General features: G+C 40.9%; 1 protein-coding gene across 2 annotated transcripts in view; it reads left to right on the top strand.

Moving 5' to 3' along the window:
• Nucleotides 1–2267: 2267 nt before the first annotated feature.
• Nucleotides 2268–20533, top strand: part of Cfap20dc (CFAP20 domain containing) — a 245936-nt gene continuing 227670 nt past the window's right edge. For both annotated transcript variants that reach the window (XM_060390940.1, XM_060390941.1), the window contains exons 1-4: nucleotides 2268–2546; nucleotides 5249–5338; nucleotides 8091–8184; nucleotides 15347–15419. In XM_060390940.1, coding sequence (XP_060246923.1) covers nucleotides 2526–2546; nucleotides 5249–5338; nucleotides 8091–8184; nucleotides 15347–15419 — 278 coding nt within the window. In that variant the 5' untranslated portion in view covers nucleotides 2268–2525. The remainder of the gene's footprint in view (nucleotides 2547–5248; nucleotides 5339–8090; nucleotides 8185–15346; nucleotides 15420–20533) is intronic.

Genomic DNA, 20533 nt, shown 5'->3' with positions numbered 1-20533 from the left:
TGTTCCCTGTTTTCTCCCTCTTCTGATGTCCATCCTCTTTGCCTTTCTTAATGAGAACTGATCATCTTACCCAGGGTCCTCCCTCTTGCTCAGCTTCTTTAGGTGTACCGATTTGAAACTTTGTGTGTGCATGTGTGTTTGTTGTGTATGGTATATATATGTATTCATGTGGTGTGTGTCCATGTGCATGTCGATGGATGTGGATGCCAGAGGTTGCCATCAAGTGTCTTTCCACATCACTCTCCATTTTATTTTTCTATGTGGTCTCTCACCAAACCTGCAGCTCACAAATTCCAGCAGACTTGCTGTCCAATTCCTTTCAGAGACCTACCTGTCTCTCCTCTGTTCTCCGCAGACCTGAGACTGCCTTTTAAATGGGCACTGGGGATTGAACTTGGGTCTTGTTTTTATAGCAGGTACTTGACTGACTGAACCTTCTTCCCAGCTTTGGGATTTACGTTTTACAAAGATATCTTACCTCACCATAAATGGTTGTCAACAGAATGCTAATTAGGAGGGTGTCTTCACAGCTTGGGGAAGAGAAAATGACAGGTCAGTCAGAGCAGAGACTACAATGAAGGGAAGGTGAGTCAATCTGAGAAGTGTTTAGATAGAATGTTTGATGGTGAGGTGGGTATAGAGAATTCGATAGTTAATTAATATTACATAAAACTTACCATATTAAAACTATGAATTCTGAGTGCTCTCTGACTCTGGATCAGTTCAGAGAAGGTGATTAATGCTGACTGAAGATGGTTTGAATTATACAGATGGGCTCTGTGGCTGAATTTAGAATCACCTGAGGGACAGACCTCTGGGCGTGTCTTTGGGGGTGTTTCCAGAGAAGTTTGACTTAGAAAGATCTACCCTGAATGGGTGACACCATCCCAAGGGGTGGGATCCTAGGCTAAATAAAATGGAGAGAGTGGTCAGAGTCAGCATCCATCCATTGCTCCGTGATCTGATAACCAATGCAATGTGACCTCACGTTTCAGTCACCGTGTCTTTTCTGTGTTAATCCGGAGATTTGCCGGAGAAAAACCAATTTCACCATTTTTGGCCGAGTTTGAAGCAAACTATATTAAAAATTAAATACTGACCAAGAGGTGGACATTGGTGAGGACCAGTCCCTGAAATTTCCCAGCTGAGTGGCCCTGAGACCTGTTTTGCAGGGATTTATAAAGGCAAACTCGTAGGCTACAGTAATCTCTCCCATGAAATTTTTGTTATATTCCAAGAACCACAACTCCCAGCATCCCGGGAGGTTGACTGGTCCTTGGGCTGGTGGAATTTACACGTTAATTTTGGGCATTACACTTGCCATCCTGGTCTGTATCCTCTTGAACTGTGAGCCAAAAGAAAACTTTCCTTCCTTAGGTTGCTTTTGTCAGGTATTTCATCACAGCAGCAGAAAAGTAACTAAGATAGGCTTTGCGTGTCATCACACGTCTTCTCGGTAGAGGCTACAAAGACAACACGCAGGGGAGAGGGAAGGTGACATTGGCGAGCTGTAGCCCAGGGATGACAGTCGTCAAAGGAATTCTCCCCAAGTGTCCAGTGGGAGTGCAGCCCTGCTGACCACTTCATTTTGGACTTACAAGAGAGCAAATTTCTCTCATTTTCGAGCCACGTTTGTGAGAACTTGTTACAATACCCACCGCGAACCTAAATACTCTTCCAGTGCTGTTCACTCTCCGTGTCCACGCCACTAAGCTAAGCTGTGGTTATTTTCCCCTTCGTTTCATTACTGTCTCTCTCACCCAATACGTAACCTGGGTGCAGGCAGGAAATTCACAGCGAGTCTCAGTATGCTGCTGGGGCACCTACCTCGGGGGACTTTATTCTGAGTAAAGAAGTCTTAGCTTACCCTTTCAAAGGCCTCAATGATCTTGAATAAACATCATTTCCCAGTCCTTCCAAAACTAAGTTTGTTATTTCTCAAAGAACCCAATGGGTATGGGAATGTATGAACCGAAACCACCACCAGACCAAACAGCAGTTCCAAAATTTACAGTACTTAGAGCGCGTGTGAAGATACAAGATCCGTGTCAGAGCCTAGAGTAACCCCATACGTTTTTTGGCTAATGGGTTACAATCTGACACTCGTGGAGGTGTCCCTCAGTTGCCCGGGCAACGCCTCAGCGTAGCCAGAGAAGCAGGCTGAAGGGCTCAGTGCGCACGCGCCTCCGGGGAGCCAATGGGCGCGGCAGCCAAGCCCCGGAGCGGGCTGCGCGGTTCCCGCGGGCGCGGTCGGTTTGTGCCCGGAGGTGGCGGCGGGGCGGTCACGTAGATTACGCACAATCCCTCCGCCGGCAGGGCCAGCAGGTCGCTGGGCCATCAGTCCCTTGCCGTGGCGTCCAGAGCGGGGACCAGGATGGCGCGGGTCCGAGGCTGGGGGCGCAGCTGACTGCGGGCGCGAGGCACCGGAGAGCGCCCGAGCCATCGGGGCCCAGAGCCGCCTCTGCCCGCCCATCTGCAGCTAGCAAACTCTGTGTCCCCCCCAAATACCCGGGCCCTCTGCGGGAATGTTCAAAAATGAGTACCAGGTAACTCAAAAGGCCTTCCACACTGTCTGGCTTCCTCCTCGGGGTTGAACTGTACCCGATTCTGGGTTTGAAGCCTCCACCCCCGGGGTGATAGTGGCTAAGTTGTCTTGACCTTGAGGTGCTCATGCTTCATCCAGCTCAGTGCCTTTCAGTGCTGAACCTGTTCTGGTTGCAGAGCAGGTCATGACCCCCTACTCCGGACATCCGGAATCGGAATCTTGAGCACAGGACCCAGAAATCTGAGTTTTAACTAGCATCTGGAGTTTTCGCTGTTGGTGCCCTCTGATATCTCAGAAGTTAATTAGGAGAGTGAACGAATGAATTCCTGAATGAATCCTTTTAAACCCAGCATCAAAGTAAAGCACTTGGGTTGTGTGCTGTTTTCTTTTTCCTAGTCAGTGCCTCCAGCATGGGCATACTTCAGGATTAGTTGGGGAGTAATTAACAAAACAGACTTTTTGACCCTCCCTCCACATCTGGAGAATGAAAAAGTGTAGATGGGGTTAGCAGTTTTACTTTATTATTATTTTTTTTAATTTTTATTTTATTTTTAATTACAGTTTATTTACTTTGTATCCCCCTCTAGTTCTCTCCCTCCTCCCCTCCCAATCCTTCCCTTCCTTTCCAAGGAGGAATGCCCCTCCCCAAGTCCACTGGTAGGAGAGGGTTTTTTTCTTTCTTCTGATTCTAGTCTTGTTAGGTCTCATCAGGAGTGGCTGCATTGTCCTCTCTATGGCTTGGTAAGGCTGCTTCCCCCTCAGGGGGAGGCGACCAAAGAGCAGGCCAATCAGTTCATGTAGGAAGCAGTCCCCCATTCCTATTACTATGGAACCCACCTGAACACTGAACTGCCATGTGCTACATCTGTGCAGGGGTTCTAGGTTATCTCCATGCATGGTACTTGGTTGGAGTATGAGTCCCTGTGTTCAAATTTTTTGGTTCTGTTGCTCTCCTTGTATAGCTTCTGTCCCCTCCAGGTATTTCTGTCTCCCCCTTCTTTCATAAGATTCCCTGCATTCTGCCCAAAGTTTGGCCATAAGTCTCAACATCTGCTCTGATAGTCTGCAGGGCAGAGCCTTTCAGAGGCCCTCTGTGGGAGGCTAACTTGGTTCCCGTTTTCTTCCTCTTCTGATGTCGAAATCCGTTAGAAGAAAAAGCAGTTCTACTTTTTAAATTAATTCCCAACTCCAAGGATTACATTTGAATGAGAGTGTTCCTCAGTCACCTTGTCCTGTGGATGGCGTCCTTTTTTCAGCTCACTGAATGGCTCTCCTGGCTTTATCTTGAAGCCTGTCTATATAGCATCTTCATTTAGCAATTAAGAATATTGTCACAGTGCCTGATGCCCCATCCCCTAGCCTCTCCCTCTTTGTTGGTTCATCCTTTTGGTCAAACACGACTTGTCCTTAAAGCACTGTGTATTTTTGTCCCATTTTAGAAATTCATTCAATGGGTTAAAATAAACTTTGTTTAATCTCACTTCATGTAAATCAAGTATAATGTAATGAAATAACAGATGCCCACTGTGGGTAATTTGGAAAACTAGGGGGGAAAGTGGGGAGAAAAGATTGACTGACTAAGTTTTAGGGGATTTGTTTTTTAAACCCAGCTGCCTCAAACTTAAAATTCATAGCAAAATGACCCGCCCTGAGAAGCAGTAGCATATACAATTTTGCACATAATAAGAAAGAAGAAATTGTCTGCATGTCAGAAGCAAAATATATGCTTGAGGAAAAAAGCTGGTAATTTTTCACACACACAAAAAAACAACAGGTTTTTACAAAAATCAAGCAGGTTTTTTTTTTTATGTGCTGCTTGTAATTCAAACCATATTTAGTCTTCATCTCAGGTTCTCAAATTTTGCAGTAAATTCTTCCTTGGAGATAATCATTTAATTCCCCCATTTTTATGAGCAGAGTATATGGGCACTTAATAATATCTTTAGCATTTTTACATTAAATGCTAAATTTAATGTGTGACTGTCCAGGCTTGAGTTTATTGTAAGTAACAAGGAATCTATAGAAAATATTCTTTGTGTTCTTACATGTCTCCAGATTTATTTGTTTAAAAGATATATAGAGCTGTTCAGTGAGATTCCCCCCTCTACATATACTGCAAACCTTCCTAGGCCTTATGAGACGGAACTACTTTTCCCCTTTATTTAATAATCTTCAGTAGCACTATTAAGCCCTTGCTGTATGCCATGTATTGTCCCTGATGATTTGACAGCTGGAAAAATCAAGACATTAAGTAACTCCAGATTCAGAAAGTTAAAAAGAAAGTATCAATTGAGCCCTAATTAGAATGACTACTAAGTTTTTATTCATATATAATGATAAGAATTTATTGGCTTAGTTCACAGATTGAGTTCAAGCCCTTTATCTGGTATTTTTAGAATGCCTTGCAGACCTATTCTGAACATCTCAGGTCAGTGAGCCCCATCTGCAGTAGCTCTATGGCACAATTGATGTTTATCATGTTTTTAAAAGTAAATTCCCTACTAATCTAAGGTGACCCAAATCACAATGTTTGTGGCTTCTTTACAGCCACGGTATAAAATAGGCATAAAAACAGGGATAGTATTTCTTCCCAGATCTGTTTAACTGACAGATGGCTGGAACCCTGGTTTTAGACTCTGTGGAGGATATGATTTCTCCCATAGCATTGTATTTCACTCTGAATTTTTTGTTCTTATTTTCTAGGGAGGTGCATTTGTTGAAATTTTTAGCGCTCAGGGGAAAAATCCTGGAGCAAAATGGAAGATCTTCGGCAGTCCATCTGTGATTTGGAAAGTAAGTGTTAAATGTTAAGAATCAAATCCTGGAAAGAAATATGGGGGAGGCTATAGAAAAAAAGAGGGCCCGATCAGACCTCAGAACTGATTTTCTTGTTCTGTCCTCCTCAGAGGCTTTCGTGCTGTTGGCTGCAGCCCCTCCAGACGCCACTCCTTAGCTGGTTTACACTGCCACGTGGTGTGTAACTGCTGTGTGTGTACTCTGGGTCTTGCTTTATCATTTTAGCTGACTTTGATGTCAGTGAAGGAAATCTCAAAGTCCTGGTCTTCTTGGTTTCTTGATTTCATCATCTTTAATGACCTCTTCCATTCTACTTCAGCCTCACTCTACTGTCACACCCTCGACCTCATCACCACAAACAGCAGGACCTCTGAAATTGCCAAGGGAGACACAGAGACATTGTTCTCTGATCTCAGTCTTTGCTTCTTAAGGTCACTTGTTCAGTCCTTCCCACTGTGTTTGTTCTGCAGTCTGACTGGGACCTTCAGGCCACACACTCTTGCTTTTCCCCCCTTGTGTTTAGTTTTATTTACGTTCTCTGAGTTCTGATCTCTTTCTCCACTGCAGAAACTAAAGCATCATTTCTGTCACTTTCCAGTAAGGCCCTTGAATGCATGAGCACTCTATCCCATCGTGACACTTTTGTAGCTAGACCCCCAGTCTTTCCTTTGTCTGTGTCCAGGTCTCTCAGTCCTCTTGAAGAAAATATAGCCATTCAGATTGATGACACTATAATCCCAACCCTGATATTCCTGAAAAGTATCCTGTTATTCTTGTCAGTCTCCAAACTGATCCTTTCTGGTTATCTTCAGTTTCTAAGCACCAAACTGCGTACTCTCAATCCCAACCCACACCCAGAGCATGCTCTTCCCACTCACCAGAAACCGACACCCCTTGACCCAACTTCCTAGGGAAAACCGGAACCATCATGTGGAAGCCAGTTCCTCCTGCTGCCACCATACATAAAATCCATATTTTCTCTTGTGTAGATGTGTGCCTTCAAAGAAAGAACACAAATACATATAGATGAAACTTATAGCTGCTAAGTATGTAGTATTTGTCAAGCCTAATGATAAGCACACACACAACGTAAGGTAAATAACTCAGTGAGATGGATAGCTGCACGCCCCTCTGATGGGTGGGAGCATTAAGGCATGGGAAGACAGGGGTCAGCATTGTGCAGTTACTGCTGTGAATGAGGAGGAAATGGTACTCAGGGAATATTTGCCAGAGAAGTCAGCAGAGCCTTCTCCAAACAAATGACGTTGTGCTCTATTGTGCTTTGAATGCAAAGCTAACCCCTACAGGCTCATATGTTTGAGTACTTGGTCCCAAACTAGTGCTGCTATTTGGGGAGGTTAAGGAAACTTTCGGAGATGGGGTCAAGATGTAGAAAGTAGATCACTGGGGCTGGGCATTTGAAGGCTATCCTTGGCCCTAGTTTCTGGTTCTTACCCTGCCTCCTATCTACCATAAAGAAGCTCTTCTGCCAGTGCTGCCACCACTACGATAGTTTGCCCAGGTTGGTGGTGCCAGGAAACTGGATTACAATCTTTGAAACCCTGACCTTAAGATAGATATCGTTTGCTTTCTGCTGTTTATGCTGGATATTGCATAACAATTGCCCAAAGTAACTAACCCAATTGCTAAGAGTCAGTTAGGCCTCAGGTGAGGCCGGTGCACAGAAGAACAGCATTTCAAATAGAGGGCGTAGTACAAACAAAATCCTTGCATCAGGAGAGAGCTTAGAGTCTTCAAGGAACTGAGAGAGCTGCTGGTGCTAATGATGTGAAGTGATTAAGTTTGAAGAGCTGGGAAGAGACCAGCATATAAATACTTTGTTGAAGGTTTGGGTAAGCGGTTGAAAAATTTAAATACAGGTCCAGTGTATGCATAAGTAAAAGAAATAATATACTTGGTTCATGCATGTTCATTGCAAATACATAGGGGATGCTATTATAATAGGTATTACATGGACTGATTTATTACAACATATTACGTATTTCATATATGTATATTTAATATATGACATACTGCATTTATTATATAATGTGATTTATTACAAATACATAATATAATAGAAATTACACGGGCTGATTTATTACAAAGTTCTTTTGTATTTATTTGTGTGTGTGTTTGTGTGAATATATGCCACATGTGTGTGGGTGTCCATGGAGGCAGGAGGACAGCATCTGATCGCCTGGAGGCATAGGCGGTGGTGAGTCGTCCAGAATGGGTGCTAGGAACTGAACTCGGGCCTGCTAAAAGAGCAACAAGTGCTTTTAACTGCGTAGCCATGTCTCCAGCCCCATAGCTTAGCTTTTTAGGTAGCCTTACTCACTGCATTTAATTCATATTGATTTTAAGTTAATTACATAAAATATTTCAAAGTCACAGCAGATATGAAATAATATAAAAGTTAGGCTATGTCTCAAAAGCAGGGAACAGTGTGAATTCAGCACTGGTTAGATACTTTCTTTTCCCGTGGTGAGGGCAGTAGTCAGCTGGGTACCAAGAAGGAAGTGCGTACAGGCAGCAAGAAGCCACTAAACCCTGAACCACATTAGTGGCTTTGGGATCCCCGAACTTGGAGAACTCTTTTTCATTTGGAGGAAAGCTGTTTTCACACAATAAGAAATTAGCCACGTGGTTAGTGAGGTTTTGTGTTCCAGCCAATACAATTGTAGTTTTATGGAAGAAGCCAAGTAAGATATGCTTCAAATACTGCTCTTTTCATTCTGTTCCATAGGAATTTGATAAAGAAGTTAAAAGTTTTGTATTTGTCCTGGAAGGCAGCAGCCAAACCAACAGAATTCAGTTGCCAAAGGAGAACAAGCAAATCCGTGAGTACAATGTCTGATATTGCAGCGTAACACTGAGAGAGAAGCCAGCATATTCATGGGACTTCTGTGGCATCTGCTGGTGTGAAGTCACATGATATTTTAAATGTAGAAATCAGCTCTATGCCATGCACTTTAGAAACCTATCTTGAGGGGGCTGGAGAGATGGTGCAGAGGTTAAGAGCACTGGTTGTTCTTCCAGAGGTCCAGAGTTCAATTCCCAGCAACCACATGGCAGCTCCATAACCATCTATGATGAGATCTGGTGCTCTCTTCTGGTGTGCAGGTACATATGCATGCAGAATACTGTATAAATAATAAGTAAATAATTTAATTTTGAAAAAAGAAACCTATCTTGCCTCACTTCTCGAAATATAGAACTGTTTTAAAGTGTCTACTAAAGTAGCCACTTGTTTTAGTAGTATTTGGTGAGACCAACTCTGTATGATGGATTTTTCGTAATCCTTTACAGATGAGCAAACAATGGTTTTTTTTGTTTGTTTGTTTTATTTTGTTTTGTTTTGTTTTTTAGAAAATCAGGTGAGAAAGGCAAAATTTTGACATGAATTCAAGATACCATAAGTTACAAGGGCTTCATTTTTTTAAAGAACAAAAATGATACAAATAAATTACACAAGACAGTAGTAGTAACAATAATTGATAAAGCTTTAGGAACATTAATATCTAAGAAGTCAATATATGAATGTTATGTAACAGACAGCTGCAGTAATTGATTCTAGTGTGAGAATTAGCAGTAGCATTTTAAAGCAGGCAGGACCTTATAAGGTGACTTAAAGGTGGGGTCCAGAAAGGCAGTTGTTGGCAGAGATGAGGTTGGGATTTAAGGCTCTGTTGCCAGATTAAGCTTTCAATAAACTTACATGACCTGAGTAGTATAATATATAAATGTAATTAGACTTTTTATGCTCTATCTCCTACTGATTAAATAGAGATTTCTGATATTTTTGTAGAAATAAATAGGCAGTTCTCTTTTGCACTTATCATTTACTTCATCCTCATTCATTAAGTGAAAGGGTGCAGGTAAATCCAAGTGATGGAGCATTTGCCTAGTAGGCTCACGGGCTGTGTTCAGTCCCTAGCAACACAAAATAAAACATTAAAAAGAACATCTGTTGAGTCCCTTTCATGCATGGGGCACTGTGGAATGATCTACTATTGGTACCTGGTTTCTAATTTCAATTTTCTTTGTAAACTGTACAGATTCTAGGCTTCAGGTACCATTTCAGGTACTATGTGACATTTTAAATCCCTAAGATGTGATCATCAAGCCATGAAAGTTATGTGTGGGAGATGGTTTAATTTAATCTGTGTTGCCAGTGTTTCTTTATAAAGTAATATAGGAAAGCAACCTGGAAAGAGAATAGATAACTATTGTTAAATTTTTAAAATTAATTTGCTGCCACAAGTAAATATGACTTCCTCATAGTTTCTATTTGGTGTTTGATTGATAACAGGGTGTTTTGTTGTTGTTGTTTATTTTTATATACATTTGTATTTGTAAGCAAAGTGAGCTAAAATAAGTCAGAGAAACATATCTGAAATTCTAGTTTTTTTTCTTAAGAGAAGCCCAGTTCATCTGTTTCGGGATATCGACTTTATGAAACAGATACATTCCAGGAACTTGGCTCTTCGAAGCTGGCTAGTATTTTGGTTTTCTTTTCTTTCTTTCTTTCTTTCTTTCTTTCTTTCTTTCTTTCTTTCTTTCTTTCTTTCTTTCTTTCTTTTTTTTTTTTCCCTTATTTTTTTTTGGCCTTGTAAAGACAATCTGACTGCCCTTTGCTGCCTGCTGCATCCATACCCATGGTCATGTTATTGATGTTATTGATGAAATCAGTCAGTCCTAACAGCCCTCTCATTTGGCTTTGAGAAAGAGTCCTCCTTTGCCAAAGTGACTAAATGGATTCCCTTTCTCCCTCCTTCTACTCTTATTCAGGCTTTGGAATTTTTTTCTTAATTTCTTCAAAAATCTGGTTTAATGTATTACAATTACCTCTTTAAATGTAACGATGGCGGCGTTTAATTAGAAGAAACAGAAGAATCTTCTAATGTATTTCTAACACAATGCCTTGCAATTAAAAGTTAATCTGGCCCTCCCGTAGCATGTGCAGTAGTGTAACAAATGAAGCAGTTTGCGTGATCTCCCTGGCACTAACGCCTTTCAGATGAGCTCTTTGGAAGTTTTGATAACAGAAGTTCATGATTATTTTTACTTGTATGAAATGACCTTCTGTGTGAGGTTGGTATAGTTTAACTGAAATTAGAAAGCATACCTTGAATAGAAGAGAAGTGGCTCTCAATTAGCATCTAAATTAAGTTCAATTATCATTATGTGTTCCTATTTTAAGAGTAAACATACACTTCATGCAAACTTGACATTCAATACTTCATTTGTGTTTCTGACTATATCAGATACTTAAAGTTTCATAATGAAATTATGTAGGTTTGACTGCTCCTATATAGTAATTTTTCTGAATTAAATGAATCATAAGTAAATAAATCAGTTGTGTTTTTAATTTGTTATTACAGTTATCTATTATTCCATGAGTGTAGGCCCACACAATGGTGTGCATGGAGATCAGAAGACAGCTTGTGGGAGACATTAGAAATCAGGCACCAACAGCAGGTCTTTCCACAGTGCGTGGAAGGTACTCAGTAGATGTTCTTTTTAATATATTTTCTTTACGTTGCTAGGGATTGAACCCAAGCCTTTGAGCCAGCTGGGTAATTTACAATTTCTAATTGTAACCATCTGCCCTCGGAAATGACACTTTAGTGTATCATTCAACGCTTAGATAAATCCCTGCCACCCTTCAGCATGTTATGTGGAGTTGCCCATATGAGGAGGGTCATTGTCATTCACAAATATCCAATAGGGACTTCCTATCCAAGGGTCATGTTCAGAGCCTTTGGTTTCCCTGCTGAATCATCTGAATCAAATGGTGTGCGTCCGGCCATCTGTATCCCGACAGCCTGCATTCAGCTGCTGGAAAGATGAGGGGGGCTTCTTGTGGCTCCCCCAGGTCTCCTCGCTGCTGCTTTGCTATTCTTTTTAAATTATGCCTTGTTCTGTTTAAAACCCTCAAGTGGCTCTGGTCTCACCATTCTATTAAAGTGCTCTTATCAGAGTAAGTAGGCGTCTGTATTCCTGTACCAACAGGGCTGCTCAGCCCTCACCTTCCCTCTGGGAGCATCGGAGAGAGCTGGTACCACCGTGATACACCGTTCACTTGACTCCTAGGAGATCTCAAGTCTTCATTTCTCCTCCTGCTACACAGGCTGTTGGTAGTTTCTGTTTGCTTGCTTTTCCCCTTCTCCTGTCACCATCTGAATGCCGCAGTACCCTGGACGTTATGTTTAGCTCTGTAGCTACATGCTGTCCCTGGTCATGGATTTTTAATGCCATTCTGTCTTTCCCCAGTCAGAATGCACATCAGGTATTTACTGGTCTTTTTCCCAGATGGCCTAAGCAGAGTATGTAAAATGCAGCTCCTGGCTAAGGCTACTGATTCCCTCTCCATGCCTTAGGCTGTTTTTTCAACTGATAAGGCCGCAATCAACTTCTATTTTTCTTCTTTCTCTCATTGAATCCATTAAGAAGATATTGGTTGGTACTGGCAAAAAGACTACATCTCTGTCTGCTTCTTACCCGTCAGTACTGTTCACACCTCTCTCTCAGGCCTGGATTTTATTGCAGCTCCTTTCTGCTTGCTGGGCCTCCACACAGTCTGGTGTCAAATTAGTAGCCACGCAGAACTCTTCAATTATAAGTGACATGTGTACTGTGTTATTCTTCTCCCGAAAAATGTCCCATTTCTTAAAGTAAAAATAATTTCTCTATGGGAATATAAACTCTCTGGTTCCCTCTTAGCCCTCTGGCTTTCTCTCTCATTACTCTTTCTCTGGCCTACATTTCACCCATTCAAACCCCATTTCAAAACCCAGCACGGTCTCTTCTCTTCCAGCCTTTACTAAGACGTCATCATGCCCACCTGACATGTACTTAGATCATACCTGTGCTTCACATGGTTTGTTTTTCAGCCCTTTGGCCCATCTCTATGCTCTGCCTTGCCCTCATGGACAGCACTGAACATGCTGTGCTAAATGTGTTAGATGTTCTACTAGTTTCCCAACCAATTTTAGAAACAAACAAAATTTATGTTGTCTTCTTTACCTGGTATCCAATCAAGTCAATCCCTATTGAAGAAATGCATGAATGAGTGGCCTCCCACTCATTTTAGGTTGGTCCTTATTTTGGTCCTTATGGCCTTGAAGGCTCCACATGATTGGGTTTTCAATCTGTTCTTTTTTTTTTTTCTCTGTCTCTGTCTCTGACTGAACAGTTAGAGGTTCATTCCAGCTGTTACACTCTCCTCTTGGGCATTCTTAGATCATTGTAAGATAGAATACTTCCACCTACGGTCTGTGTTGTCCCTTTCTCCCACACCCTTACTCCTCACCCAGCCATTTCCTGATTATTCTTCCAAGTTCAGTCCCTGTGTTATTTCTTTACTGACCATCCCCTTCCCCTCAACCACCCGTGATTAAATGTTGTAATAGAACATTGACTTTCTCTTTTGTGAAACTGTATTGCACATCCTAAGAGGGCACAGATTTAACGCTATGCTAAGGCTGTGATTGAAACCATGGAGTGAGTTCACCCTGAGCTTTTGGGACAGTAGGAGGGAATGATTTCCTGGGGCTTCATCCCCCTTCTTGGATGATGTAATCCTTGTGAAATGTATGTGAGATATGCAATCTGTCATTTCTTTGAATGAAACAGCTGTAAAAAGCACTGTTTAAGACTAATGCTATTTTACAAGGTGAGTGTGTTTTTCAAGATTTAAACAAAAAGTAAATGGGTGCTTTACCCCTTTAAGAACAAATTTCTGTTTTATGTACTCGATGGATAGTTTTTGTGGTCGATATTCAGTATTACTTAGAGTGATTTTAAGTACAGTGCAGACATGAAGAGTCAGTTGAAATTTCCTAGGCTAGGGGAACATACACTACAGTGGAGTTTGTTCAGCATTGCTGACATACAAAATCAGCCTGTCAAATGGTATCAAAGCTCTCTTATCTTTGTCAGACCATCAGCACACATGAAAGCCTTTTGGAACTGGGGGCTTTGGTGTGTGAGAATGTTGAATGGCAGAGTTCTTTGTTTTGAGGAAAGGGATCTTTCGTTTCTAAAAACACCCTTTTACATGTGCCTCTTTGTGTTTCAAGGGAACAATGCTGATTCTGTGAGATTTGTGGCATAGATTTAGGGACCTTTTAAAAGCCTGGTTTTATTTGATCTGGTATTCTCCAAGCTCTGTTTACAGAGGAGGCCACTGTGGAAATGGCAGTCCACTATAGGATCAATCAGTGCAAGAGACCAGAGAGGGTAGCTGATGGCAGCTTATTTGAGGTGGCCTCATTTTGCTATTCACTTTGCGTTTGTGGGTCAGAACTCTGGTTTGCCATACTGGATCTCTCTATAAATGTGTTAGAACACACTCCTAGAGAATTTTCTAACACAGAGCTTTTGATCTCCCATTTCTGTTTTGCTTACCTTTGAATTTCTTTCTGAACACATTTATGAGCTTGGTAATTTATCCTTGTGTATTTGATGAAAACATTAATAAGCATTAGTAGACATGTTTGGCCAATTATGTTTGTTTGGGATAAAACACAGAAATCGCCTATATTGATTAGGAATGTTGTAAAAACAGCTTACCAAAGGAATCACAAACCAGAAACTCTCTGTAGAAAATGATCAAAAGTGTATTGTTGGATTAAAATATTTGAATTTATTTGGTTTACTATTAGAATAAATAAAACATTATCACCTTAAATCAGTTGCATACCTTGGAATCCTATGTCATTGTGTGTGGGGGGGGGGTGCGTGTGCGCGCGCAAGCGTGCACCTATGAGCAAGTGCAAATGAAACCCAGCTTTGTACATACTAGGCAAGGATTCCAGCCATAGCTTAGGCAGCCTCTGAACCTGAGGATAATTTTGAACGCCTGATCTTCCTGCCTCTACTCCCCAAGTGCTGGATTGCAGGGGACTACCAACAAACCTGATTCTTCCTTAAAGTCTTCTTTTCTGGGTGTTTGTATTTTTGTATTTGTAGGAGAGGGTCATAGACAAAGTTCCAGCATCTCTAGTTCCTACACAATGCAGAAAAATGTTCCTACCCTGCATATTTTAGGAGGTGTGCTTTTTGCGAGGTTATGTTGTCGTTTTTTATGTCCTCAAGGATTGAACCCAGAATCTCCTGTATGTCTTATGTGCCAAGTTCTTCTACAACCCACCCATACCAGTATCCTAAGAATGGTGGCACTAATATGTCTGTTAAAAGCATCATGAGTTGAGAGATCAATCAAAAGTTCAAAACCTTAGAGGGAAGGAATTAAGTGACTTCTTGTAGAGAAACAGCATAAAAATCACCTGACTTTGTTTAAGCACTTGTAGACTTCAGCTATCAAAAGTGTCATGTGGGTTGGTTTTTCTCCAGATATTTTTTATCCATGTGAAACTAGTGATAGGGAATAAAAGTTACCAGTTCTTAGTGAGAATTAATTAAATTAAGAGCGTTTAACAACAGGAACTATAAGTGAGACTGTTTCTTCTTCCAGTTCAGTGTGGATGGTAAGATCATGCGATTGAGATCTGCTTCGAGTCTTCAGTTGTAGTTGTCATAATTAGAATTGCATTTCTTGAGCTGCTCTTCCTTATTGAGCTGTTTAGTAAGCCTATAAAACCTGTCAGTGAATGGAAATAATTTTACATGTTTTTATGACCACCCTGATGGGAATCCATAGTTCAATTTTATGTGTGTGTGGGGGGAGGGGTGGGTGCAGTTCTGTGCTTACATTCTCTTATGGCATAACAAAAGTGTGAATAAAAATCTGGTTTTTTATTTTCATAAAAATTTCACCAGTGCCACAGATGGGACTTTAAATTTGTAACAGTGGTTGAAGTTTGATTCAGTTGTCATCAGTGTCTTCACCTTTATAATCAGGGTATAAATCATGGATATGTTACTGCAGGCCTGTGTGCTTCTGGAGTGCTAAACTCTGCAGTGTTTGTGTTTGTTTCTGTGCACATACAAGTGTCCTGAACATTTCATTATCTGTTTTTTTCTCTCTCATTCTAGTTGGACTGATCCAGAGGTTTCTGGTGCTTCAGATTTACATACCCCTGGGACAGGACTTCTCCACTGAATTACTGTAAGATATACAGAACTCCTTTGAATGTTTTATGTGCATTAGACATTTGATCAATTGAAGCAGTACTAACAGTCATTAATTGAAAGTGGCAGGTTTTTTTTTTTCATTAAACAATAGTGACTTATCAGGTTGACATGAAGTAATTAAAATAATTTAATTGTATTTCTTGGATATCGCTGTACTCTGTCATTTCCTGGGAGAAAGAAAGTAGATTTTATCTATTTCAGAAGATGCGATTGATTATGATTCTACTCGTCCTGATTCTTCGCAGAGCTATGGTTGGCTTAATAGTGATGGAATTAATACTGTTTACTGTAGTTTTGACATATTGGTTCCTTTTGTGTATGTACAGACAGTTTAGAGTCTGTTGATTTGCAGTGGCCTTGCAAGGTTGCTTAGCAAAAGTAAAAAGAAACACTTTCATTCAGTTGAACTATGTGTTAGCTGAGTAATAGTAGTAATGAAAAATAACATTTAATTTGTAGTTTCGTATAGAATTGAGTATTTCCTAAGCTTTCATTGCTGAATTTATATATTTTAAATAAATGATTGCATGTTTTGTTTAACTAAAAGCTATATACAATTCAAGCTTAAGCATTTGTCTTCCATCCTGGACAAAAGTGAGTTGCTAATAAAGGCCGCTTTGCTCCAGCTGTGTCAGTGCTCAGTACAAACTGAAAGAGGGAGAAAGAGAGAGTATGTGTTCTTAGTATATAAGAGTTATTAATTTCTCTGAGTGTAAGCTGGGAAACTAATGATTTTTAGGTTGTCAGAGAGGCTAAAGTTTAGTTCTAAGGTGTAGCCTAGTTTTCTTAGATAAAACAAAGACAGATGGAACACCATACACTCTGATTTTATTCAACCTTGAGCCCCTGTGCACTTGTAAGATCTTCTTTCGTCATCTTCCATAGCTACTGCTATTATTTAAAGTAGTTCTTAGAGAGAGAAGACCAAAGCATCATTTGATGCTCTTATATATCACTTCCTGGTTTCTGCAGGAAAAAAAAAATTCAAGACTCCAGAGGCATTCTAAAGGTACAGAAAGTGCCTCTGAAAGCTTTATTTTTCAGCACAGGATAAAGTGATTTCTGAATTGAATGAAGGCAAATTATATTTTAAACTTGTAAAGCTCTTTACATATAAATCCTATTTTGCTCCTCTTTTCACCTTGATCTCAACACCACCCACACTTTGAGCTTCTTCAAAGCGGGGGTAAAGGTGTTCCTAGTCAGCCTTTTGATCAGAGGCCTGTGAGACCTTTGGCTGGACTCTAGAGCAGGATTCCTTGCCAATAAGACCTCTTTTTTTCTTTGCAAAATTAAGCTTTATTTGTGCTTGAACACTTGAGTATATCACCCTAGGCTTGTTAATGTACTGTCTTAGTTAATTTAGTGAAAATTAAAGCCTTAATTATTGAGACGCCAACAGGTATCTTTAACCTGGTCCTAGCAAGAGAAAAGCTGATACCCGAGTCAACCCAACCACTCTTTACCATCATATTGCTAGTGCTCTTAGCCTGTTTGAGTATGGGAAGCATTTTTTGAGTGGTTTGGGATTATTAGATTGTGAATGTAGTTCACTATAATTACTGGTTTCTATGTTCTCATGTCCATATGGAAAACAAGTCCATTTCCTAAACGACTTGTTTTTATAATTCTAGGAAAAATAAATTCTTCTGGACAAAATGGTTCAAATTATTAAATGACATGGGTGACACACTCTCTGTCCTGACCAGACTGTGTCAGGTTATTATATGTTAACTGAATTTGTTAGTGATAGTCAAAATTGTTCTCTTTTATGCAGAAATGACAGAGACCAGGTTTTCAGCAAAAGGAAGATGGAATGATGGGTATAGATTTTCATTCTAACACATTTCGCCCTGCCTTAAATGAAAGGACTTTCTTTCAGTACCCTTCATGTTGTTCTGTTCCTAGCAGCATAGCTCTAGGCTATTTTAAATAATACATTTCTCTAACAAGCTTGGAAAGTCACCTAGCAGAACCATATCTGGCTTCTAAATTTCTCCATTGTCAGAGCTGAGAGAGGCATTTTGTTTCACAAAGGTTTTTATACATCAAGAGATTTTCATAAGTGGAGTCTTGCCAGCTAGTTTAGGAGTTTGGCAATCATTTCCTCAGCCTCTTCCTGTGTCTTTTATGCTACCTGGGTGATTTATTGTGCCCAGGAGGAGGTTTGCGTGGGGACTGGGGGATGCTTTAGAAGCAGCAACTGCTCAGCTTGAGGACTCTTTCATTCAGGGAAGTTAAAGACGTGGTGTTGTCAGGCAGTGTGCTGCCTTGTGGGGATTTGAAGTCCCTTGAATCTGTGCTGCTCTCCCCATCCTCGCTGCTGTTCTTTCCACTCCCAAAATGCAGCACCATTGTTGTTTTGGTTGTTTCAGCTTTCCTCTGGACTTTTCAGCTTCCTCCCTCTACAGTCCTTGCTGAGCTGGGAACTTGTAAGGTCTGTGAGCTGTCTTTAAAAACAAACGTGAATTTCTACAGGTAAACCGAAGATGAACGCCTTAACATTCTGTCTGGGCCCTGTCCGTTCTTTTCTCCACTCTTTGCTCCACTCTGTTACTGGTCAGGTACCCATGTCTTCCATCCTCCTGGCTCTTTTCCTTACTGCCCTTTTTAGATTCCTGTGCACAATTAGCTTCTGTCCCCAACTCTTCCTGGCCAGTTTCTATTCTGAAGAATTCTTTTTTCCAAAGACTTTTAATCCTCCCCTCAAAGTAAATGAGGTCCAGCTCTCAGGCCCTTTTTTAGCACCTCGCTGATTTTCTTTATTAAAACCCTAAAAGTTTATAATTACTGTCTTGAAAGAGTTTTGAGTTCCATGAAGACATGACATTGTCTGACAGGTTCTGAAATGTGGGTGAGTAGATAAGATGATGGTGGCTAAAGAGTGGCAGAGTCTAATCTCTGTCCTCAGACATTGCACTCTGAGAGCAAAAGATCCATTTCCATTTCAATAAATGTTCGGATGACACAAGAATGTGGGGTGTGGGGCCGAAGAAAGGATGTGGACAGATCTGCGGTGAACCTTGGGGGACTCCAGGTGGATTATATAAATCGTCTCACCTGTGGGATGAGGGTAATGACACCTCACATGTGCATCATAGATGCTAAATAAAAAAGTAAAGTGAGGTAGCAATCATTTTTGCTAAACCATGATGTAGCTAGGAGTTACTTTATTATTTTGTACACTTGCTTCTTTTAGCTTAATATATATCAAGTATAAGCTTCTCGGTAGGCCATAACCATTAGTCGTTTGGTCATGGTTTATGCTAATGTCATAAGGATTAAGGAACTGGTCAGTGTATATAGTCCTGTTGACTCCTGAAGCCAGGATTCAGATGTTTATTTTACAGTGAGGGCCTATGCTCCGTATCACCATCCTGCATGCCCTTACTTGAAATCCTGCTGCTTTTCTTACTATACACGTACAGTGACAGTAGATCTGCAGAAAATCCTTTTTTATGAATCATAGCATAAGAGAAGGCACATCTTCAGGGTCTTCTCATAAAAGTATTCTCAGAGTTCCAGAAGGAAAAGGCGTTGTTACTGAGCTGTTTCTACTTTACTCCTTTGAAGAAAATAAATGATTTACTCATTTTTTAATATTGTTGTTTTCATATTAATCTTTTTTGAAAACCAAGAACTTAACCTGTTTGTCGATTCTTTACTTTGGTTCCTGTGTAGGCCTCTATTTTTTAAACATTAAAGAGCTATATCATTCAAAATCTTGTCCTTCTGGCTAAGATGGCCACAAGATTCAAGAAGAGTTTTCACTGCACCTGCACATGTACTTACCAGTGTAGCAGCAGAATCTCCCTTGAACTTTTCCATACAGGCATTTTGGTGTCAGCCTGTAAGACTCCTCTATTTTTTAACAAAAGTCATTTTGAATTGCATACTTTTTGGTATTAGTTGTAGTTTTTCAAAGTATTTTACTGTAACTACTGTGGGGCCAGGAAAGGTGTACGACCAAGGGAGCTAGTCTTCAGCAAGAATGACGTCAAGGTGTGTCCAAATTCAGAAAATCTTAAAAATATCATCCTGTGACTGGCAGGAATAAGACTGCTCCACCCTGCCCCAGGTCTGCATGCCCCTGTGCACTGTAAGCCGTCTGACCACCATCTCTACTGTACGACCCCCACCTCTGCTCCCTTTGAGGTGGTCACATAGCCAGGTGTCAGGTTAAACTTGCTTTCTCCTTAGGAGGACTGTCCAGATAGCACCTGGAATTCCTTTTCATGCAAATGGAAGGTTCCCAGCACCTCAGCCAATAATGTACCCTCGCCCCCAAAGTCCCTAACCACTCCCCAAGGCTTGTTCTTCCAAAAAAGAGAGGTATTTCAATGAGAACCTGTGTCGACAAGGCTGTTTCTCTTATACTCATGCTGTCAACTGAGATCCTGCTAACCCATCCTGCCCGGCTAAGCGTCAATCCCTCCAGTCCAGCCCAGTGTGCAACAATGCCTGCATACCCCAAGGGGAGAAGCAGGCCTGGGGGGACAAACTGTGCCCAGCTGACTTGACTAAACAACAGTTTTGTAAAACTTTTTTTCCTTTTTGTTATTTTCCAAATTGTATTGTGTGGTGCCGGAGGCCAGCAGTCGTAGGGTTAGACAGCGGGTGTTCAGGAAGAGCACCCCAAAATTGTGCTGTTGGGGAAGATCCAACTGCATCTTGAAATAAAAAAAATCTACTTTTTCTCTATTTCATGCCATCAATCACATAGAATGATTTTGGAATATTACATTCTTTTTTGACAAAAATTGCATTCATTTCAGCAGCTACTATTGAGCTGCATTAGTTCTTTTCTCCACCCCGATTCTGTCATTATCTCGATGAATTCTGAGAGGCGTTTTGGCCTGTTACGTCTCCAGTGAATTGACATTGTTTTTTTGTTTTCAGTCAGCTCAGCCAGTACTTTTGCAGTATGTGGGTTGGAAATGCTGAGAAAGCCCATGTGGTAGACGTGATGTGCTATTTGTGGAGGGTAAGATTCTCAGCTCTCAGGTCTTAGAGGATATTCGTGCTACCAGGCTTCACATATTGGGCCCTCGGCTCTTGAGGGTATTGCTTATGTTTAGAGTCTGACAA

Source organism: Meriones unguiculatus, chromosome 9 (assembly GCF_030254825.1).
Source record: "Meriones unguiculatus strain TT.TT164.6M chromosome 9, Bangor_MerUng_6.1, whole genome shotgun sequence".
In the NCBI taxonomy this organism is placed as follows: domain Eukaryota; kingdom Metazoa; phylum Chordata; class Mammalia; order Rodentia; family Muridae; genus Meriones; species Meriones unguiculatus.
This window is presented reverse-complemented; position numbering and strand designations above follow the sequence as displayed.